Source organism: Gigantopelta aegis, chromosome 5 (assembly GCF_016097555.1).
Source record: "Gigantopelta aegis isolate Gae_Host chromosome 5, Gae_host_genome, whole genome shotgun sequence".
NCBI lineage: Eukaryota > Metazoa > Mollusca > Gastropoda > Neomphalida > Peltospiridae > Gigantopelta > Gigantopelta aegis.
Window position 1 is genome coordinate 14,172,077 of NC_054703.1, and position 24,731 is coordinate 14,196,807.

The 24,731-nt window shown below is 40.6% G+C and overlaps 1 protein-coding gene across 4 annotated transcripts; it reads left to right on the forward strand.

Moving 5' to 3' along the window:
* Positions 1-1,293: 1,293 nt before the first annotated feature.
* LOC121373285 (alpha-tocopherol transfer protein-like) lies at positions 1,294-24,278 on the forward strand. Of its 4 annotated transcripts, none has more exons than XM_041499815.1 (8): positions 1,294-1,384; positions 9,436-9,587; positions 11,133-11,366; positions 11,983-12,059; positions 16,137-16,253; positions 16,795-16,905; positions 18,671-18,772; positions 20,008-24,278. In XM_041499815.1, exons 2-8 carry the CDS (start codon positions 9,458-9,460, stop codon positions 20,164-20,166), a joined length of 930 nt encoding a protein of 309 aa, XP_041355749.1. In that variant the 5' UTR covers positions 1,294-1,384; positions 9,436-9,457; the 3' UTR covers positions 20,167-24,278. The 4 variants fall into 4 exon arrangements, with proteins under 4 accessions (XP_041355749.1, XP_041355748.1, XP_041355747.1 ...); XM_041499814.1 differs by lacking the exon at positions 1,294-1,384 and adding an exon at positions 2,642-2,781; XM_041499813.1 differs by lacking the exon at positions 1,294-1,384 and adding an exon at positions 5,343-5,497.
* The last annotated feature ends 453 nt before the right edge of the window (positions 24,279-24,731 follow it).

Consider the following 24,731-nt stretch of genomic DNA (forward strand, 5'->3'; position numbering starts at 1 on the left):
TCGTCTGATGCACGGTCAGTCTGGGATCCATCCCCGTCGGTGGGCTCACTGGGCTATTTCTTGTTCCAGCCAGTGCACCACGACTGGTATATCAAAGGCTGTAGTATGTGCTACTCTGTCTGGGATGGTGCTTATAAAAGATCCCTTGATACTAATGGAAAAATGTAGCAGGTTTCCTCTCTAAGACTATATGTCGAAATTACCAAATGTTTAACATTCAATAGCCGATGATAAATAAATCAATTAACCCGAGTACTCTGACCATAAGAGAGCTAGATGGACATTTGGACATAAATACGCTGTAATTATGTCCAAATATCCAGTGGGCCCACCGACGGGGATTGATCCCAAATCGACCGTGCATCAGGCGAGAACAACCAAGAAGCAAAGTTCTGACCTCACGTGTAGTAATATATATAAGCGGACCCTTTTGTCAGCGCATTTTCCTGGACACTTATATAAATAGCCTAACACTGCACTGTTAAAAAAAAAAAAAAAAATTAGGTGGGGAAGGGAGGGGTCTTCCAGCCTATCCCCAAACCTCTCCCCTACAGCATCCACTCCTTGTACTAGTTCGCACGTGGATACACAAATTGTACATGTTTCATAAATTATTGTAATAAAACTATATTTCTAATGTCTTTGTTTCGTGTTTTTTTGTATTTATATAATTTCATATAATTATATATATATATATATATTTTTTTTTTTTATTATTATTATTTAAATACGCTGTAATTATGTCCAACTGTCCGTCTAGCTCTCTTACAGAGTACTCGGGTTATAAATCAATGTGCTCTAGTGGTATCGTTAAACAAAATAAACTAACTTTTCAAAAAAATTAGATGACGATCTGTATTTTATTAAGACGTTTTAACAATTTATTATATAATATATGGGTGGGTTTTGGTTTTTTTCAATTTCAGGTTACACTATAGGTCTTGTTCTGACCAACAGTCAGAAATGATAAAACAATCAATGTGCTCCAGTGGTGTCGTTAAACAAAGCAAACTTTCTTCATTGTTATTGGCGTAATCAAACGTTTGATCTACCTGAGAGTTTCAATGTGCGACAATTAACCCAGATAAACCCAATAGTGTTTTAGTCCTATCATTAATAAATCATCACACTGAATCGCAACCAATGGGCCTCAATGACTTGACAATTCGACGAATCGTAGACCAGTCGAAATGATCAATTTACACGCCACTCACGTACTCGAAGCGAACGCAAATAATAATAAAAAAATCTTTGAACACCACAATCAGAGCGAAACACTATTTCACAATTGCATGGGGTTACGACCACACCGTCTGACTGTATGCGCCGGGTTTGTTGAGCTTGTTTGGCAGTTCAATGGCAGGCCACAGTGACACAGCGACAGGTAAATATAACCCAGCTTTCTCAAAGTCGACATACCCTTTTAACAGTCTCATAAATGTTTAAGTAGTTATAACAAAAATACTTGGCCCCGTGGGTTAGTTAACCCGAGTACTCTACCATTCGAGATCTACACTATAGATGGACATTTGGACGGTTGTCATTTTGAAAGCAGAGAGTGATTATAATTATCCAAACGTCCGTCTAGCTGTCGAACGGCAGAGTACTCTGGCAACCTGCCCGTAGGAACGAGGGTCGGTAGGCCTGTGCCTATCTCTCCCCCTTTTAAGTATTGGAATGTGCATTTTCTCCCTGCTTTATAAAAAACGTATCTGTTAGTGTGGGGAGAGGGGCGAGATGTAGCTCAGTGTTTAAAACGTTTGCCTGATGCGCGGTCAGTCTGGGATCGATCTCCGTCGGTGGGGCCATTGGGCTATTTCTCGTTTCAACCAGTTCACTACGACTGGTATATCAAAGGCCATGCTATGTGCTTAGCTATCCTGTATGTGGGATGGTTGCGGGCTTTCTCTCTAAGATTATACGTCAAAATTACCAAACATTTGAGATCGAATAGCCGATAATTAATCAAATTTAATGTAAAATCAATATGCTTTAAGTGGTGTTGTTTAACAAAACACAAGGCCGTAGCTAGGATTTTTTGTTGGGGGGGGGGGGGGGGGGCAACTGAGTAGTTAATAGTCTAAAACTCCTTAAACGGTTAAGATAATTTTCTTTAAGTTTCTATAATTTTTTCGGGGGGGAACTGCCCCCTTGCCCCCCCCCCCCCCCCCCCCCCCCCCCGCCGCTAGCTGCGGCCCTAAAACAAACTTTAACAAACTGTTTAAATGTTAACATTAGCAGCCACTGGAACTGATTTGGTGTGACGCAAGTCACTATACTCTAGCTGTATAGCTCCTATTCAATTAGTCATGTGCATATCTACAGTATAATTATTATACATAATATGCTTTTCCCGAAGAATGACCAGTGTGTATATATAGCCACAGTTCATTGTTATACACATACGTCTCTGAATCACATTGCGATCATGCAAAGTGTTTACAGTTAGCTACGTATTGCGTTTCAAAGTGAAATTAAAGTTTATTTTATTTAACGACACCATTAGAGCACATTTATTTATTTATCATTGGCTATTGTGTGTTGAACATTTTGATAATTTGGCATAAAGTCTTAGAGAGGAAACACGTTACAATTTGTTTTCATTCGTAGCAAGGGATATGTTATGTGCACTATCCGACAGACAGGATAGCACACACCACGGCCTTTTATGTACCAGTCGTAGTGCACGATCGGAGGATCGATCCTACAACAAGCGAGCGCTTTACCACTGGACTACGACCAGCTTACCACTGGGCTACGACCAGCTCCTGTCATTTGAAAGTAAGTAATATTTACTTATTTACTCAGGTCCATAGGTAACTTTTTTCAGAGTTGAATATAGGTTAGTGATTAGTAGGTTCCAGTTCGCTATGACATAGGCCTAATCGTAGTACATTGGGGCTCCCAATTCTGTCGACTGATCGTCTGCCCGAAATAAACGAAAATGCCCGAATTTGGACAACGTCTATTTATATTACCGGCCTCGGTGGCGTCGTGGTTAAGCCATCGGACATACAGGGGCGGGACGTAGCTCAGTGTTAAGCGCTCGCTTGATGTGCGGTCGGTTTGGGATCGATCCCCGTCGATGGGCCCATTGGGCTATTTCTCGTCACAGCCAGTGCACCACGACTGGTATATCAAATGCCGTGGTATGTGATATCCTGTCTGTAGGTTGGTGTATATAAAAGATCCCTTCCTACTAATGGAAAAATGTAGCGGGTTTCCTCTCGATGACTGTGTCAAAATGACCATATGTTTGACATCCAATAGCCGATGATTAATAAATCAATGTGCGCTACTGGTGTCGTTAAACAAAACAAACTTCCTTTCCATCGTACAGGGTTCGCAGCTCGGTACCGGCTCCCACCCAGAGTGAGTTTTAACGATTCAATGGGCAGGTGTAAGACCACTACATATGGCCAAAGGACACAAACGTTCCCGAAGGGATTCATTTAAAAAAAGAGAACAAAATTTAGGGGTGGGGCTGGCCCTGGGTCCCCAATTAGATCCGCCGCTGTTCTCGTAAAGCGTTGCTAGTGTATAGAAGGAAGGAAGAAATGCTTTATTTAACGACGCACTCAACATATTTTATTTACAGTTATATGACGTCGGACATAATACTATTATGGTTAAAGATCACTCATATAATGAGAGAGGAAACCCGCAGCCGCCACGCATTGGGCTACTCTTTCCAGTTAGCAGCAAAGTATCGTTTATATGTAACATCCAAGTCAGGATAGTACATACCACGGTCTTTGTTAGACCAGCGTGTGACAGAATGACAGGAATATGTTGATAAGACAGCCTAATGGGTCCACCGACGGGGATCGATCCCAGACCGAACACGCATCAAGCGAGCGCTTTACCACTGGGCTACATCCCTCTCCTTATTAGTATCTTACGTCACTTGTTGCATTTATGCTGCGACTTAGCGTGTGACAGAATGACAGAAATACGTTGATAAGACAGCCTAATGGGTCCACCGACAGGGATCGATCCTAGACCAAACACGCATCAAGCGAGCGCTTTACCACTGGGCCCCCTTATTAGTATCTTACGTCATTAGGTTGACATAAATACGTTGATAAGGCAGCCCAATGGGTCCACCGATATTGGCTGATCCTAACTTGACCGCTGACGAAGCGAACACTTTACCACTGGGCTACGTCCCGCGACCTTATTAGTATCTTACGTCACTTGTAGCTTTTATGCTGCGACTTGATGTGTGACAGAATGACAGAAATATGTTGATAAGACAGCCCAACTGGTCCACCGGGGATCGATCCTAGACCGAACACCCATCCAGCGAGCGCTTTACCACTGCCGTGCCCCCCCCCCCCCCCCATTTGTATCTTACGTCATTAGGTTGACATAAATACGTTGATATGATAGCACAATGGGTCCACCGACAGTGGTCGATCTAACTTGACCGCTGACCAAGCGATCGCTTTACCACTGGGCTAAGTCCCGCCCCTTTCTGATATATTACGTCACTTTGTACTTTTTATGCTGCGACTTGGCGTGTGACAGGATGACAGGAATATGTTGATAAGACGGCTTAAATGAATTCTCGGAAATATATGAAACACAGACACTTGTGAATTAAACGGCTGCTGTAAGGAAGAATTACAGTTTTCTGAACACATCAAGCCAGGATTTCTGCAGGGCACAGTCGGATATGCCATCAAGGGGTGGGGGTGGGGTGGGGGTTCGGGGTCAACATGCAACTACTTAAACTAAATATGCATATTAGGGGTGAATGCACTTTAAATTAAGTCATTCCCCCCCCCCCCCCCCTAAAAAAAAGAGAGACCAACAACACATATTCTGTCGTGGGCAGGGAGTATGGGTCCCATCGAAACCCGCTAGATTTTATTTTTTTTCATTAGCAGAAAGGGATCTTTTATATGCACTATCCCACAGGCATGATAACACATACGACGGCCTTTGATATATCAGTCGTGAAGTACTGATTGGAAGGAGAAATAGCCCAATGGGCCCACCGATGGGGATCGATCTCAGACCGACTGCGTATCAGACGAGCGCTAAGATACCACTTGGCTACGTCCTGCCCCTTTAAAGCAATGGCCGAATGGTGCTAGAAAGACCGTCTTACACGCTTTGTAGCACAACGAAAAAAACACAGAAAGAAATGATGATCCATACAGTATCGTCCGTGAACCCATTAATTATTGTTTTCCCGATCACAACCAGTGTTCCACAACTGGCATATCCCACCCACAACCCCTGCACAGCCCTGGTCTATTATTGTATCAGTATTTCCGAAAGCGTGTTTGCCATAGTCACGTGATGTTTAGCATCGATACTAGGTCATTACGAGGCAAAAATAATCGGGTCACTGACAGTTGGTAAGTGTTAGTGTAGCGATCGAAGCTGTGGTTTCTTTTACTTTACTGTAGCCTACACCCTAGTTAGACCTAGGGTTAGTAGTAAAAGATGAACATTACCAGGCAATACGAAATTCATCGAAGTAAAGGTACGTGCTGTCAATCTTAGTTATAACGCATATCGAGTATTGTAAAACTGCATGTGTGTGTATGTCTTTGTGTGTGTAGATATGTATACATGTATACTGTTTAAAAATAAATAAGGGAGCATGGTGTTTCATGCCAAATTTAACAGGCGCGTGAACGGGCATTTTAACGGGGATCCAGACTGTGGCAAGCGAAGTTTATGGGGTGTGGGGTGGAGGGGTCGAGACATGCTCTACCAGAAAATCTATTGAGAAAAAAATTATGGTATAATATCCGCCCGGTCCCCTCCATTATTATTTTTAGTTAGGGTTGAGGGTTGAGGGTTAGGGTTAGGGTTAGGGTTAGGGTTAGGGTTAGGGTTAGGGTTAGGGTTAGGGTTAGGGTTAGGGTTAGAGGAAGGGGGGACCGGGCGGATATTTTTCCCTACAGCGCTCGCTTGATGCGCGGTCGGTCTGGGATCGATCCCCGTCGGTGGGCCCATTGGGCTATTTCTCGTTCCAGCCAGTGCACCATGACTGGTATATTAAAGGCCATGGTATGTGTTATCCTGTCTGTGGGATGGTGCATATAAAAGATCCCTTGTTGCTAATCAAAAAGAGTAGCCCATGAAGTGGCGAAAGCTGTTTTTCCTATCTAAATCTCTGTGTGGCCCTTAACCATATGTCCGACGCCATATAACCGTAAATAAAATGTGCTGAGTGCATCGTTAAATAAAACCTTTTTTTTTTTTTTTTCTGAATCATGATAATCTGTTGACTTTTTATGAATAAGGAATTGAAACTGATTTGTTTGTGCTTATTCTGTTTTATTTAAAACAAGTACAATAAGTTTGGTTTTCATCGCAGAATGATATGATTTCTCCATGGACACAAACCTGTGAACTGAATGTAAAAGTGTAACAACCACATGGCACAGGGTTATCACATTTATCATGATATCATAATATACATGTTATGTACCTGCAATTTTTTTTTTTTAAAACTCCCCCCCCAAAAAAAAACACAAAAAAAAAACATCATAACAGAAAATGTCGTCATCTACTGTTTTCTACCCAAATATATCTTACTACAATTTTTACAAATATATTTTTTACAAACAGGATTAGCTTTCATTTTCGGTGTACTGTAGTTAACACGTCATTTATTATACACTCGAATCATAGCAACCCATTAAATAAAACAAACAAACAAACAAACAAACAAACACACCTAATGTAAATTTCATTTTAAAATATACATGCTTTACACTCGGTAAATTGGAATTACTAAGTTGAAATTAAATAGGTGTGTTTGTTTCCGGTGTCTGTCAACGATTACATGTACTTGAAATCTGACTCTACCAAGGTCAATGTCCTTGGCTTTAAATCACGTGGAGTATCGTGAAACAGAGTACGTCGCTATACTATTAACAAAACGAAAACCTGCTTTACTAAATTCGTTTGTTGTTGGTGTACGCGTTTACTGTGATATCAACATGTATAAACATTATACACATCATAGATATTATTGGACAACGCACCTATTATTTTTTCTGCACGTGATCAAAACGACGACAGTGTAAAATAAATTTTGCGAGCATTACCTGCATTGTACGAAATTAAACAAAACAAAACAAAACCGACGAGATCTTAATAATAAGTGAACTCCTAGTTGATTGGATCAGTGTAAAGATAACCAACCAATCGGGTTTCAATTTATAAAATGTATTCTAGGAAGTTCATTGTGAACAGAAAGGAAAGGTTTGTGGCGTTGTGGATTGGATTCAATAAACAATTAAAATGGCAGAGTTAAAAATAAATAAAATACAAGCGTGATTTGTTCAATTTAGGGGCGCATTATTTCGCGCCCGTCAGATTGAGTTGACGGGGGTTGACAGGCGTGTTAGCGCTCGCGCCCGTCAAAAACGAAGGTCTGATGTAATTTTGATATATTCTTATAGAGGAAGCCCGCTACATTTTCCCCATTAGTAGCAAGGGGTCTTTTATATGTACCATCCCACAGACAGGGTAACACATACCAGTGTAACCACGGCCTTAATTTGATATACCAGTCGACCACTTAAAATAAACAAGTGTGAGTCGCGTTTGTGTATGATGTCCAATTACTAATGTTCATGCAAAATAAGACACAGCCAGCATAGCCTAAGATTCCGTTTGATGTTCAGGTCATTGGAGCATATGGCTAGAGTATTGCGGCAATTTGTCTTACGGCTGCTGTTAAATTCGAGCCCTGTTGTAATTCAGTTACACTGTTTCTATTTGTACACGGTTGCTATGGCTGTGTACGGACTTGACGCGGAACTGACTATAATTTATGTATTCCTAATTATTAAATGCACCTGTTTGTCTGTGAATGTCTTAGTCGATTTTTAAAAAAAGCAGTCATGCTCTGAAATACATTTGTAAGTTTAGAATTCGTTTTCAACCAGTTTTAAAACTAAATCTTCCAACCAAGTGCATTTAACAAGGGGACATAATTCTGGTAATATCAGGTAAATGATTTTAAAGTATTACCCAGTCTTTGTAGATCATTTTTGATGAACATCTGGGCTCCGTTCCACAAAGCGATCTTAGCGCTAAGATCACCTTAAGCTGTATCCTAAACGGCCGCGACATATATATCTGTCGCGTCGCTCGCGTGCAGTTAGGATGCGGCAGTGGAAATCAATGATTTCTAAAATAATCCGCTCGCATCGCTCGCGTCGCTCGCGGCCGGTTAGGATACAGCTTTAAGAGTGAATATGTTAGCTGTGCAGTTACGGTGATCTTAGGGCTAAGATCGCCTAGTGGAACGGGGCCCTGGCTTGTAACTTGCAATATTAATTTAACGAAACTTACCACAGTATCCGTCAATGTATAGCGAACTCATTGTCGTTACTACGTGGGGACATTGATAAATCCATTCCAATAAACGGATGGATTATTGACAACGTTACAAGTTGCGTTGCTTAGTATCGTACCACAATACATGAAGACGTTTATGATGACGTCATAATGACACGACGTTCCATCTCATAATTGTGTAGGTAGTAAGGCCTAAACGTATTAATTATTTATAGCAAAGCATTTTAAGGACGGTTAAAGATCCAATATCGATGATAAACGACAAACATGAACTTTTTTCAAGGTATCATTGTCATTATTATTAATTGAAGTTGCTTTTGTGGAGTTGTTTCATTTTTTAAACAGGATAGCATATACCATGACCTTTGATTTATATTCCCCCCTTCCCCCGAAAAAAAATGTGCCCATTCTTTTGTACATTTTGTTTACAATTTTCAGTGAAGGGCCCGCTTGTCGTTGGTCCCCTTTCTAAAAAATACATTATTTAATAATGTCCGCCCGTGTTTGTGCCCTCATTGGAACTGCCACTCCGGCGCGGACTCAGGGGCTAGTGGTCATTGTGTGTGCACACGCCCTCCCCCACTCTTTAAGTGCCCCGTAGATCTAGTGTTTTTGTGATAAAATATGTATGTGTCATGACTTTAAATGTTTAAAAATGGCAACAGGGGCGTAGGAAGGGTGGGTGGGTGGGGTGGGGGTGTTACGCGCACACACATATATAAATGTATATAAACCATCGCTGCTGCTACTGGATTGTTGGATTGAGAAAAGTGGGGGGCATATCCCCCCTCCCCCCCGTTCCTACGCCAGTGAGTTGCATTCCCCATGTGACTAGCTACGAGCCTGTGGATAATCCATGACCGTAGAACCGGTGTGTGTGTGGGGGAGCGGGGGGGGGGGGGTGCTCCAATCGAGGACAAATATGTACGGGGTTTTTTTTTCTTCTACTCTCTCTGTAAATAACTATAGACGTCTGACTTGTGAAGCCCCCGCCCCCACCCCCAACTAGAGACTGTGGTCCTCGCACTAAAGATAGACCCCCCCCCCATCCAGATATCGATCCTCATCTTTTTAACGTATTTTAAACATTTATTTCAGTTGAGAAGTGCATCACGTGACCATGTCGAACGGCTACGTCTGTACCCTGAGCCCCGCGTGTTTAGAACGGGCGAAAGCGGAACTGTGTGAGGACCCTAACACACGGAAACAAGAGATCAACGCTTTCAGAGAGAGGCTGTTGAGATTACCAGGTAACTTTAAAAAGTTTGTTTTGTTTAATGACACCACTAGAGCTCATTTATTTTAAACCATCGGCTACTGGATGTCAAACATTTGGTTATTTTGACATATAGTCTTAGAGACAGAGAAAAGGAAACCCGCTACATTTTTCCATTAGTAGCAACTTAGCAAGGAATGTTTTATATGCACCATCCCAGTGCTCGAACTTAAGAATTTGTCTCCCACGGCAATTTTTTAAAGAATTGCAGTAGGTGAAACAGTCCACCGACGACGATTTTGAGCCTGCCTATGGCAAACATTTTTTAAAAGTGACATTTGCAGCAAATAAACCTGACAGAAATGCTATCTTGTTATATGTAGACATCTTTTAAACGTGCAAATGTTAATTATTGGCAGATAATGTACACCAGGTGTATACATTTCACCATTGTTGAGGAGCTTTATCGACGGCACAAAAGTGCCATCGGTGATGCTCTCTACCTACGGCAATTTATATCTCAACGATGGCAATTTATATCTCAACGACGGCAATTACCGTCGGTGCCGCCGTTAAGTTCGAGCCCTGGCCATCCCAGACAGGATAGCACATACCACAGCCTTTGATATACCAGTCGTGGTGCACTGGCTGGAATGTAATACTAAGTCACATGTAGGTGCGGGTGAGCAGAATTAAGCCTAGTTTCCATAAACATTTAATCGAAATCACTGACCGATGCAGATTAAAAGTGTTTGCAGATTAAAAGTGATTTTTAAAAAGAAAAGAAAAATAATAATTAATAAGATATACAGCTGATGGGGGTTGTCTAGCGGGTTATTTGTTTTAATGAATTTAGACCGGCCTCGGTGGCGCAATGGTTAAGCCATCGGACTACAGGTTGGTAGGTACAGGATTCGTAACACGATACTGGCTCCAACCCAGAGCGAGTTCTTAAGGACTCAATGGGTAGGTGTGAGGCCACTACACCCTCTTCTCTCTCACTAACCACTAACCAACTAACAACTAACCCTCTGTCCTGGACAGACAGCCCAGATAGCTGAGGTGTGTGCCCAGGACAGCGTGCATGAACCTTAATTGGATATAAGCACGAAAATAAGTTGAAGAAGAAGACGTTTGTTTTGTTTAACGACATCACTAGAGCACATTGATTAATTAATCATCGGCTATTGGATGTCAAACATTTGGTAATTCTGACTCGTAGTCAACAGAGGAAACCCGCTAATGCAGCAAGGGATCTTTTATATGCACTTTCCCACAGGCAGGAAAGCTCGTACCACGGCCGTTGATATACCAGTTGTGGTGCACTGGCTGGAACGTGAAATAGCCCAATGGACCCACCGACGGGGATCGATCCCACACCGACCGCGCATCGATCCCACACCGACCGCGCATCGAGCGAACGCTGTACCACTGGGCTACGTCCCTCCCCTCAGGACTACAAAGAAAACAGTGAAGCGAACACTGTCAAAGTCTAAAGAACGAGACCCTGATTCAACTATAAGATATGTTTGTCTTGCTGGTTATTTGTTTTAATGAATTTACTATAATTTATTTTCAGGACTAAACTGCCGTACAGACAGTCTGTTCTTGTTGAGATTCCTCCGCGCTAAGAAGTTCGACCAGGAACGTTCCTTCACCCTGATCATCAACTACTACAAGAGGAAACTAGAAAAGCCAGACTTGTACGCGACGCTCCTGCCTTCTAGCATCCAGCACGTTCTAGAAAATGACTTCATTGTCAAACTGGACGGCAAAGATAAAGAAGGCAGCCCGGTGTTATTCTACAGACCAGGTACGTAAATGTGGGGTTCTCGTGAAATCTGTAAAATGTTCTAGACAACGAGTTTGTTGTCAAAGTAGACGGAAAAGACAAACAAGGCAGCCCAGTGTTATTCTACAGACCACCGGCCTAATTCACAAATGTCTCTTAGTCTCTGTTACATAACAAAGCATCCTCTTTGCAAGTCTTTTAGCATTGCACTGCGAGATCGCAAAGTTGCGAGAGTTTAGTGAATTAAGCCCCAGGTACGTAAATACTGGTTCCTATAAAATATAGGCCTATAGCATTTACTAGCTCTCTTACAGTCAGAGTACTCTGGCTAGTTGCCGTATGTGTGCTGCATTTATATTCGTACATATGTGTACACTTGTCCGATTGTCGGAGAGGGGCATGTGCCTCTCGCATTCGAGGACGAAAATGTACCTTTTTTTTTAATCCGACTCTTTATAAATAAACATAAAAATATGGATTGCCTACAGCCCGCACTATAAACCGAGACCCCCATCACCAGAGATTGCGCCCCCCCCCCCCCCCCCTCTCCAACCCTTCACACTAACTCCAGATATCGTACCGATGGGCCTGTAGGTTTAGGTAATTATTGAATGGACGCTATGCTTCTTCGTTTCAGGACTCTGGGACCCCGACAAATACCCAGCCTGGGACATACTGAAAACATCGATGATCATTATGTCCAAGCTGCTAGAGGTAGGTCGCAGTGTCTCCACGTTAATCAGGTATGTAATATATATACATGCAACAACGAAAGTTTAGCTAATGTTAAAAGAATGATATGCCATTTATAAATTAACCTATTTTTATTAATTAGTATTCACATATGAAATGTTTACTATTTACAAACAACATAAACTCATCAACCTTTTGTCTTAACACAACAAAAGGATCTGGTTTTATTTTAAGTTTATTCAACCATGGCAGATTTAGACGTCATAAAAGATATTTGCTAAACTTTCGTTGTTGAGTATATATACACATACATACATACATACATACAAACATATGTTATGTATATATATATATATATATATATATATATATATATATATATATATATATATGCTATTTCTCGTCGTGGTGGCAGCAGTTCTTACTTGTTCCAAGAGAGTGGGAAATCACAGGTGTTCAATTACCGGATGATAGAAATAATGTTCATCCACCTACAGACCAACACATCCCCCACCTCCACCCCCACCCCTTGAGGTTATGAAATACTCCACAAAACAAGTGAAAGTCGTCAATTAATTATGAAAAACTTGCCGCACGAATGCATAGTTGTCACTGTCATCAGTCATATGTTATTGATGGTTTTATATAGAAAAAAACATTGATGTCAATCGTCATATACAGACCTATGTTTGACATCCGATAGCTGGTGGTTTTTTTTGTTGTTTGTTGTTTTTGTTTGTTTTTGTTTTTTTTTGGACTGAAAACATACCTTGTTACATAAACAACAAAAGGATTGGGCCAAACTTATTAAGCTCTGTCCTAGTTACTAAAACGTATCTTAGTTGTTGTTTTCGTACTGGTGTGTCATGAAACACTCGTTCATTCATTCATTCATGTCAACAGGCTGGTAGGTACTGGGTTCGGATCCCAGTCGAGGCATGGGATTTTTAATCCAGATACCGACTCCAAACCCTGAGTGAGTGCTCCGCAAGACTCAGTGGGGAGGTGTAAACCACTTGCACCGACCAGTGATCCATAACTGGTTCAACAAAGGCCATGGTTTGTGCTATCCTTCCTGTGGGAAGCGCAAATAAAATATCTCTTGCTGCTAATCGGAAAGAGTAGCCCATGAAGTGGCGACAGCGGGTTTCCTATCAAAATCTGTGTGGTCCTTAACCATATCTGACGCCATATAACCGTAAATAAAATGTGTTGAATGCGTCGTTAAATAAAACATTTCTTTCATTCATTCGAGGCGGGACTCGGTCGGTTGCGTGCTCGCTTGATGTGCGTACGTCGAACCACCTCGATGGATCCATTCAGCTGATTGGGTCTTTTTCTCATTCCAACCAGTGCACCACAACTGGACAAAGGCCGTGGTAGTGCTTTCCTGTCTGTGGGAAAGTGCATATAAAAGATCCCTTGCTGCATTAAGAAAAATGTAGTTTCCTCTGATGACTACGAGTCAAAATTACCAAATGTTTGACATCCAATAGTCGATGATTAATTAATCAATATGCTCCAGTGGTGTCGTTAAACAAAACAAACATATTTTCATTCATTCATTCATTCAATCAATCAATCATTCATTCATTCTTCATTCATTCATCAATTTTATCCCCTTCCCCGCTCGAGCGAATGCCAAACGACTGACATACATGTGTAGTATGAGAAAAAAAAGAAAAAAAAGAGTTGCATACATGTGTAGTATGAGAGAAAAAAAGTGTCAATAAAAGATCCCTTCCTGCTAACGGAAAAATGTAGCGGGTTTTTATGATGATTATGTTCCGGCAGAATGTTTGACATCCAATAGCCAATGGTTAATAAAGTAATGGAAGCGCCAGGCACGGCAGAAACAAGTAGAGATTGGGGTGTGTGTGTGTGTGTGTGTGTGTGCGGGCGTAGCGTGATCTGGACCTGGGGAGTGGGTTCGTATATGAACCAAGTGGACCTCTTTCTATTTTGATTTTGCACCACCAGAAACTCCATATGTATAAACCTGTATGTTTTAGTTCCGAAAGCGGACCATATGCTTCAGCGCCCCCCCCCCCCCCCCCCCTCCAGCCTACGCCCTTGGTGTGTGACTGAGATCAAGGACGTAAAGCAAAGTTTCTAGGGGGTTTGGGGTATTCTCCTCCGTAAAAATTTGATGTCCTGAAATGTAATTTCCTGCATTGTACAAGTAAAAATTCACCTCTGTCATAAGATTTACTACCAATAATATTTTTTGATTCAAAATAATTGGGGTCAAACTTTAACTTTTGCTAGGATGGGAGCTTATTTGTATGTCTGGAGTTCACCCCACCCCCTATATAACATCATGGATACGGCAAGGTATGATACGGACTAAGCTGCATCCTAACCGCACGGTACGGCGCGGCAGATTGAGAATTGTTTCTATTTGTTTTGTCGCCCGACACGAGCGACAAACATAAATTAACTAACCAAACAACATTTAAGCTGTATCCTAACCGGACGCGAGCGATTATTTTAGAAATCATTGATTTCAATTGCCGCATTCTACCAGCACGCGTGCGATAGATAGATAGCTAGTTTAACGTGCCCATATACCACTGGGGTTTCGAACACGCCCATCCCGAGTCCGACCTCCGATAAGATCGGTGGCCTGACTCGGGATGATGGGGGGGGGGGGAGTTGAAAATGCTCGACCGAATATTTAGATAATTTGGAGCATTTTAGAAGGACAGTCCAAATATAAATAAGAGAAAGAAGAGAGGATCGAACTATTTAATAAAAATTTTTATTTTTTTTTTTTTTCTTTCAAATAAAAATTTAAGTTGAGGACATTTATAAAAATATTATTAAATGAAATTTTGGTAAATGGAATTATATTATTTATATCGATGAGGGAGGGGGGTGGGGGGGGAACCGGGCGGATAGCTTTCCGCCGTTGGTGGCGCTGATGAAGTTTGCCGGCCTGTAGTGACCACTGTTCGGCTTGTCTCATGTCGGGTTGCGGCGGTTGACCAAGAGGAGGGCGTGGCTTGTCTTGTTGCTCGCTCTATTGAGCGGCTGCCTTCCTCTTCGCAACGGCGACTGATCGGGCCTGCGACTCAACAGGGGCCTTCCGTTGTGTCGGTGGCGTTGCTGGAATCGCGAAGATCGAAGAGAGTGTGTGTGTGTGGGGGGGGGGGGGGGTGTGTACCGTGGCGGCTCTTCGCACATTGCTGTGTTTAGAACCGCCCCTGGCGTCTCTGGCAGATCAACAACGGCAGGCTGAACAGGCTCTGTCCGCTTCGTTGACTTGTCCGGTCCGGTTAGGGTGGGGTGGCGTAGCAGAAGGGGCCGCCCGCCGGTGGTTGAGCCACCGGGTTTGAACCCCCCCCCCCCCCGTGCCGTCCCTGGCGCACGTTTCCTCAACCTCCACCTCTTCTTCTGTTGCACCGGTTCGCCGTATACCAATGTCACGGTTGCCCGTGACCCAGTGTACGCGACGCGATAGGCCTACTCGAAACGGTTTCCATAAGAAGCTATGAGTCCCCCCCCCCCCCCCCCCCCCCCCTGCGTCGCACGCCTACGGTTAAGATACTGCAATTGAAATCGATGATTTCTAAAATGATCGCTCGCATCGCTCGTGTCGCCTCGGTGCTGGTTGAGATACAGCTTTTCTTGGCGGTTTCAACGGTTGATAACAGTTTTTAAAATAAGACTGTCGTTATGGTCGCATCTGGTTAAGCTGTATCCTAACCGGTCGCGAGCGACACGAACGATTATTTTAGACATTATTGATTTCGATTGCCGCATCCTGACCGACCGCACGCGTGCGACGCGACATAATTATCTAAAATGAAATCGCTCGCGTCGATCGCGTCGCACGCATCCGGTTAGGATACAGCTTAAGGATATAAATAGTATCGCGTCGCACGCGTCCGGTTAGGATACAGCTTAAGGATATAAATAGTATCGCGTCGCACGCGTCCGGTTAGGATACAGCTTAAGGATATAAATAGTATCGCGTCGCACGCGTCCGGTTAGGATACAGCTTAAGGATATAAATAGTATCGCGTCGCACGCGTCCGGTTAGGATACAGCTAAACAAAACCGAGTTGTGTGATGTGTGGTGTATTTTGCTTGTAGGAAGAAGACGTGCAGGTGACTGGTGTCCGGTTTTTAACAGATCTCAAAGACTTCCACTGGCAGCACGTGAAGAACATGCCCTTAGACTACTTGAAGTTCCAGCTCTCGTGGTTTCAGGTAGACACTTAACACTCAATTCATGTCAGTAACTTGAGGTGAAAATAGTGGTCAAAATAAAAAGAATAATTTACAAAACTAATAACACAAAACGATAAAATATTTTCAGATCTAGCCTGGACGATTCGGTCTGAAAATCCTCAGCAGTGGATGGCTGGCATTAAGTGTGATGCACGTGCTAAACGTGTAATCTCTGATTTCCGATTTAGTTTCTGACAGTCTTTGTTGAGTTCCGCCAGAATACATTACTATCACTAGTATCAGGTTTATAAGGCATAAATTACATGTTTATTTGATGATGGTCGTGTGGGCTGTAACATCCTACCTGTTTCCAATGTGCACGTTCGATTAGTATTGGGTTTGAATCCCTGACCTGAACACACACAAAAAAGTATAAATTGCATTGTTTCACAGGTGTTGATTCTTGTAAAAATAGAACATTAGTTTAACGTCACTAGCCGATGTGTATTTTTGCGCAGGGTTGTATTTTTGTGCTGGGGTGCCGTTAAACATCCAATCTATTATTATCTTTTTCTCCCAGGATTCCATGCCTCTGCGATACAAAGGGTTTCACAACTTACACGAACACGCCGTGTTTTACCACTTATTCACCTTGATGAAACATCTGATGAGCGAAAAATTAAAAAGTCGGGTAAGATCAACGAATATATATATGGTAAAGAATCCATTTTGTCTTTGCAATCATTGTGGCTGTCGGATTTAGCTCGGTCGACCGAGAACTCGCCTGAGGTGCTCCCCCCCCCCCCCCCCCCCCCCATCTCAGTAGTAATCAATATTACTTTTATTTATAATACTTTGTAGACCTGGGGTTGCGAACAGATTTTTAAACTTGCCATTGGGAATTATATGCCTTTAATATTTGGAATAATTGAATTTACCACTGGTCTGTGTCATCTTATGTAAACCTGAATTGCATTATCAAATGGTAGGGAGAAGCCTTGATTTAGACATTTTGCCTATTGGCCAATCCCCAACCAGCATTATAATTGGGAATAAATATTGTTTAAACCAGGTGCTTGCGTCACAGGATCGAACCACCTCTGTGGATCCGTTCACTGACTGGGTGTTTTTTCTCGTTCAAACCAGTGTACCATAACTGGTCAGAGGCCGTGGTATGTGCTTTCCTGTCTGTGGGAAAGTGCATATTTTAGATCCCTTGCTGCATTAGGAAACATGTAGCAGATCTTCTCTGATGACTATGTGTCAGAATTACCAAATGTTTGACATCCAATTTAGCTGATGATTAATTAATCAATGTGCTCTAGTGGTGTCGTTAAACAAAACAAACTAACTTTAACTTTAACTGTTGCTGCCATTGTGAGATATTGCCGACTAAAGGTTCATATAGACTGTATGCAGCGCGTGTATGCGGTCCGACTGTTGCGTCTGTGGATTGTGTTTTGGACGTATACGCCACAAACAATTATTTCATTGCGACTGCCTGTATGCGTTTTGCAGACGCACGCTTCCAGTCTAAAGCTGGATTCATACTTCACCGCCGACTCTTGTCGGCGAGTAGTTGGCTCGCCCAGTCCTGCTTCTGTTCAAACCTAATTCTCATTTTTCAGTGAAGTCAGTGTGGTTTTAACAATGTTCATATTAAATTTTGGTGCGCGTTCTTTCAACGCTTTTTCGTTTACCTAATAAAAACATAAATTTCAGTTTCGCATGAGATCGGCAATGAAAGTATGAATTGACCTTAAGATGCTCTCATTGAAACTAATATATTTTGATTTTTTTTTAGTCAAACCGCACGCACGCCCGTACAGTCTGTACGAGTCTTAACAGTTAGGTAATTAATGCAAAAACCTTTGTGCATTTTGGTGTTCGTTTGTATTATGTTTATTTTGTTATATTATATTATGTTTCAAATACTTTGATTTAATAACAAGGAATTACCCGTGTGCAGGCACGACCGAAGCAAGTAGACATTTTTTATTATTATTTTATTTTTTTATTATTATTATTATTTTTTTTTTTATATATATATATATTTTTTTTTTTTGGGGGGGGAGGGGGGCTGACTAAGATCGAGGGCGCAAAGCAAAGTTTCTAGAGGGGTTCGGGGTATGCTCCCCCCATAAACGTTCTGAAATGCAGTTTCCTGCATTCTACAAGTAAAATGCATCTCTGCCTTAAGATTTACTACCAATAATATATTTGCCTGGTATGCTCAACCAAATTAAACCATTGTTTTATCATTATTAATTTGTTTTTGCACCGACGCCATATAACCGTAAAAAAAAATGTGTTGAGTGTGTCGTTAAATAAAATATTTCCTTCCTTCTTTTTTCAAAATTAGTTTTTATTTCGTTTCACATACAATAAACTTGTTTCTTTTGACTTCACAGGTTTTTTTAATTGATTTCCTACTATTACTACTGTGTTTACTGTAGATATTTCTACACGGATCCAAGGTAGAAGAACTTCTAGAGTTCATAGACAAAGACGTTTTACCGGAAGAGTATGGAGGGACGGGACCGCCCTTGTCCGGAAAGGTACTTTTATAAACGATTTTCTGTACTAGTTTAGTCTTTGTTCTACCCATAGGCGTACGGGCTCCTATTTTTGTAGGTGTGGGGAGGTGGGAGGCAGGCTGGTTTTTGTCCAAAATAAACAAAAATGTCAGAATCTGGATAACATTTATTTTTTTATCTCGCCTTCATGTAAAATTCTTTAATCTCATTGGTTGTTTGCCGTTGAACAAATCCCATACCCCTGTGGGCGGAGCCAAATTCTGTCATTTCCAACAGTTTCCAGCCACCCCAGTTAATGCTAAAGCAATAATTAGATTATCAATGACATTGATAATCAAGTATACATAATTAATTTAATTTTTACTATAAAATACACTATTTCAATACTTTTAAAAGCTGCAATCTTGAACTCGGCCACCTAATTACGTACGTGGTATTATTGTATTAATGCGCGATTAGCAACAGTTGTTTTTTATTTTTAATATTTTTATTTTTTTACTACATACATTTATTAATATCTCTTTCAGACAATTTCGTATTACAAACATTTGAAGTTAAAAACTCGTTTATGGATGGAACTATTTTTCGTCACTGGCAGGTGGTTTCGTTCGCGTCCGCGTGGTACAGCTCCGTTAATAAATTGTTAACAATTATTGTCTGGGACCTAGGTTTTTCTAGTTAGATCCGAAGGAATCGAAATTCAGCCAATTAGAACATGGCCCATTTTCGGTGTCTACTAGTCGGTCCGCGAAGTCGCTGGACGCTACTAAATACTTATTCCAAATTCCGACCATTTCAGACTTAATCCCCCCCCCCACCCCCCCCCTCTGTCCTGGACTTAGTCACTGGCAAAGGCCAGAGATTGAGCCCAGGACAAGCGTGTGTGAAACCTTCGTGGTATATACGCACGTTAAACCTTATACCTGACCTGTCTGGGGTTATTTTGATTATCTGGCTATATGGTTTGACATGTCGGCAAGATAAATTCGTTGTAGAAGCATCTCTCGGGGTATATGACTTTTTATGTAGCCTCTGTGCTCTTTTACCCCCACGGGGTAAAAGAACACACAGAGGGTACATAAAAAGCCATATTCCCCGCGTGATGCTTCTACAAGTTTGAAACTTAGAGGAGCGGTAAAAGTTAATTTTGTTCATATTTTCAGGCGTATTCCAAAATGTTACTGGATAATTCACAGGTTTTAAAGAGAACATGCAATTGATGTAATATAGTTTTTTTGACTTCTTTTTATTTTCAGGCATATACCAAAGTGTTACTGGAAAGTGAGCAGGATTTCAAAGAGGAAATGCGGTATGGTTTTGTTGACATGACCATGCACAAAGACAACAAGTCTAAACAATCGGAAGATGCTATGGAGAATCTGTCGGGCACTTACAGGAAGCTCGACATTGATTGACGACGGTGCAAGGTCCTACAACACAGTGTGATATTTGTGTCAAACAACCTAAAACTGGAAGCAGCAATCATTTGAAACTTTGTGGTTTTTTCTGGGGGGTTTTAATGCCTGAAACATTAGTGGTACAGGGGCATGTAAACAATACTCGTTCTAAGTTCTGGGGGTTTATTAAAATATTTTTTCTCTTCAACCATCCCAGGCCTGTATGCAAAGGTCTACATTTTTATGTATAAAATTTACATAACGTTACGTAAACAGGTTGGTTTTTTTTTGCCATTGTTGGTCCCATCTCAAGGAATTCGCCGCCCCACCCCTTAAAATCCTGCGTACGGGCCTGCAGCCCAATGCTATGACAACGAATCTTAAGATTAACATGCTGAAGATTTTAATTGTTATAGATCTCTCTGCAATTCAGACGGGTGCGTTTAGTACGGACATGTTTTGGGCAGTGTGACAATAAATCGGAACATTTAGATGTTAATTGTTATGGATCTCTCTAGAAGATATAAATAGCCCAGTTTTGATTAACCACGTGTGTTTATTTATTAAAGCAATTCCGACGTGTGCGTATAGTACGGACTACAGTTTTGTACACGATACATCTAACCATTTGGAAGATGTTATGGATCTCTGGAACGTACACAGACTGCCCACTACCGATTAACAATGGGTGTTTATATATTAAGATAATTCAGAAGTTTGCGTTTAGTATGTAGTACAGTTTTGTGCACTGTGACAATGAATCAGAACATTCAGATGTTATGGATCTCTGCAAATTATAGACACCTGCCTAGAAGCTGTTCTAATGGAGAGGTGGGAGGGGGGGGGGGTGGGGGGGGAAGAAAGGAGATCCACCCAAGCATATTCAAGTGCATCTTTTCCCCCTCTCTTAATTTGTTCTTTCATTGGAGATGCCCTTTGGACATGTTGATCCACCTCTGTTTGTATTTATTTATTAAGACAATTCAGAAATGTGTGTTTAGTTGACTGTGACAATAAATCTAACCATTTGGAATGTGTTATGGAGCTCTGGGACTTAAGACTCCCCAGCATTGACTAACCATGTTTATCAAGACATCAAAAGTGTGGAGTGCATGTAGTACAGACTTGTTTTGTGAATTATGATCAAGAATCTAAACATTTGGAACACATTGTAGATCTCTGGAACTCGTCACAGCCCAATGGTGATTAACCATCATGTTTATTTATTAAGACAAATCAAAAGTGCACCAATTTCAGTTTGTGAACTGTGATCATGAATCTGATCATCTTAAAGATGTTATCGATATCTCTGAAACTCTGACAGCTCAATATGTATTAACCAAGAGTTTATTTATCACGACACTTCAAAACAACAAATTTAAAGATTGTTCTGAAGATGTTATCGATATCTCTGAAACTCTGACAGCTCAATATGTATTAACCAAGAGTTTTTTTTTATCACACTTCAAAACAACAAATTTAAAGATGGTTTTGAAGATGTTACGGATATATCCATCCCATTGCAAAATATTCACATAATTAGAATTGAATCATACACGTAACATATTCATTAATATAGATATGGTTTTCCATCAAACTTTTGATGGGCGTTTCATATACTTCAGCTGTTAAAAAATATATTATGTCACCAACCAATTTTACTATACTGCGCCTGTTTTTTATTTTTATTATTTTATTTGGGGGTGGGGCTTAAGTTGGTGAACTTCTACAGGCCCCAGGGTCTAGGCTCAAATCTTTAATTATATCATACCCATGCAATTTATAAGTGTTGCCATGACACTGATGGCTCCAGAGTTCAGACTTTTAAAAATCCATCAAACACCGAAATACAAAACACTTAAAAATACTGAAGAATTTATTACATGAATACAGTAATATTTATATGTAACAAAACTATGATGAGAATATCAACAATAATAACAATGAGGAAGACCAGACAAAACAATTAGCACAAATCAGGGGAATAGGCTGAACTAATAATATATGAACAACTTTTGATTTCTTTTTCATATATATTCAGGGAAATAGCAAATATATATATATTTTTTAAATTTATTTTGTGAAGATTCTAGGCATTATGCGAGTTTCACCACATATAAATGCCACTATAACTGCTATGCCTACAACATCGAACGATGCATACCAGCAAATAAAATTCTAAAGATGACAATGTTAACATATCGTTGACCAAGAATTAACTAGGTTTATCCACAATGTATTTGATATTGGGGATAGACTTAAGTTAATTCTCGGCTGACGATATGGCTAAAACTATGACATGCAACCTTTTAATTGATGTGTACACCACATGTATACTGACATCCAAAAGAAACTTTACACACATAAAATGTTAATAATTTGATAAATATTGTTGCCAATCGAAAAGAACGAACTTAGAAACCACCTTACAAACACTTTGCATGTATCACAAAGTGCATTGTGATGTTTAAATTTTGAACTTCATGATATTTTCATATCCCACCATACCATTTAAAAAAAAATAAAAAAAAAAAAATATTTTTTATATTATAATTTCAAGACTTGTAAGGTTTCTTTTGGACACCAGTACATAAACATAAACATAAATAGTACAACACCTTGGACTTGATTATTAATTAGCATAAAATCAAGGGACATCATTTACATGGTTACATGGACAGACGAACTGGGTTACACAAAAAGAGTTACCAGAATTTGTTTTTGCATACTGGTAACCAATTCATTGGGTTAAACACATTGTCAATGGTCTGCTATTTAGTATCTAGGGCTCCATTCCACGAAGCGATCTTAGCACTAAGATCATCTTAGTGCATAAAGTAGCTATGCACTTAAGGTGATCTTAGGGCTAAGATCGCTTTGTGGAACGGGGCCCAGGGAGCTAATTCACTAAACTCTTTCAACTTTGCAATATCGCTGTGCAGTGCAAAAAGATTTGCAAAGAGGATGCTTTGTTGTCTAGCAGAGCCTAAGAGAGCTTTGTGAATAAGGCCCCTGGCTTGTTAGCCAGAAACGTCATGGCTACTGACAGAACAGGTGTCTCCGACTCTGTCGCTCTCTCAACAGGTGTCCCTGTGAGTGAGCAGTTGCTCGTTAACAACGCACAAGAATGGCTAATTGATCGCACACTTGTAAATTTAATATATACCATGATTAAGAAATGAATGGTATTTAACAGTTACATGTAAATAACAAATTTGTATTTTAGAACAAAAGTTTTAACAGGTCTGAAAGTATACATGAATTTATCTACATGTACCGTAGGCAGATATTAAGCCTTCTACATGTAGCTTATTTATTTATATATTATTATTGTATTTAACTTCTGCAACTGCCCATGGCAATCAGCAATACCGTGGAGATGGAATTCTCCAGGACACCTTTGTTTGCCTTGGACTATACTTTTCTTTTTTTCAACAATGTGTTTTAAGATTGGTTTTGGGTTTTTTGAAGTGGACATTTTTTTAAATGCAGGGGCTGTTACTATTCTTTTCTTTTTAAATTCTATTATACAATAAAGGGCACCATTCAGTTACACCTTTGGGTGCTAAAATAAGTTTTATATGTGGCATTTCATTGTAAATTAAAAGACGTTTTACAACTCACTTGCTGTTGTTATCCCCCACCCCACCCTACTCCTACTGTGACATCACGCACAATGGCCTCAATCTTTATGTTAAGGATCTATAGGTGGAGATATATTTTATGAATAGTATGCAATACTCAAATAGTATGCAATATTCAACAAAGGTAATTAAGGACCAATAGAAATTTTTGGGCATATCTTTTTTATGGGCCCACCGACGGGGATCAATTCCAAACCGACCATGCATCAAGCGAGCTCTTTAACACTGGGCTAAATCCCGCCCCAAATTTACTCAAATAACAGTTAATCAAATAACAGTTAAAAATCGTCTGTGATTAAAAATTACTAACGTATTACACCACCAGGAAAAACTGACCCAAAAATAAATAAATAAATAAAATTCTACTGGCTCCTAATTAATTTTGTTGAGTATATTTAATGTTCCAAAAATAAAATGTGATATTACAAGTCTGTGTTATGTACATGTATATATACTTTTAACTTTTTGATTAAATTATTATGCAATATTTGTTCGTTTTTATCTTTACTTAGTGGAAGCCGAAGGTAGTAACGGAAGTAAATGTTTTATTTAACGACACACTCTTCACATTTTATCTAGTTATATGGCGTTAGACATACGGTTAAGGACCACACAGACATACGGTTAAGGACCACACAGATATTGACGGAGGCAACCTGCCATCACCACTTCATGGGCTACTCTTTTTCTATTAGCAGCAAGGGATCTTTTATATGTACCATCCACATACAGGATAGTACATACCACGGCCTTCGTTACACCAGTTGTGGAGCACTGGCTGGAATGAGAAATGGGGCTTCCTGACGGGGATCAATCCCAAATCGACCGTGTATCAAGCAAGTGCTTTACCACTGGGCTTTACCACTGGGCTACGTCCCGCCCCTAAGCCGAAGGTAAAGTCAATCTTTTTGAGTTCGCAAACGGCTAGTCCGCAAACAG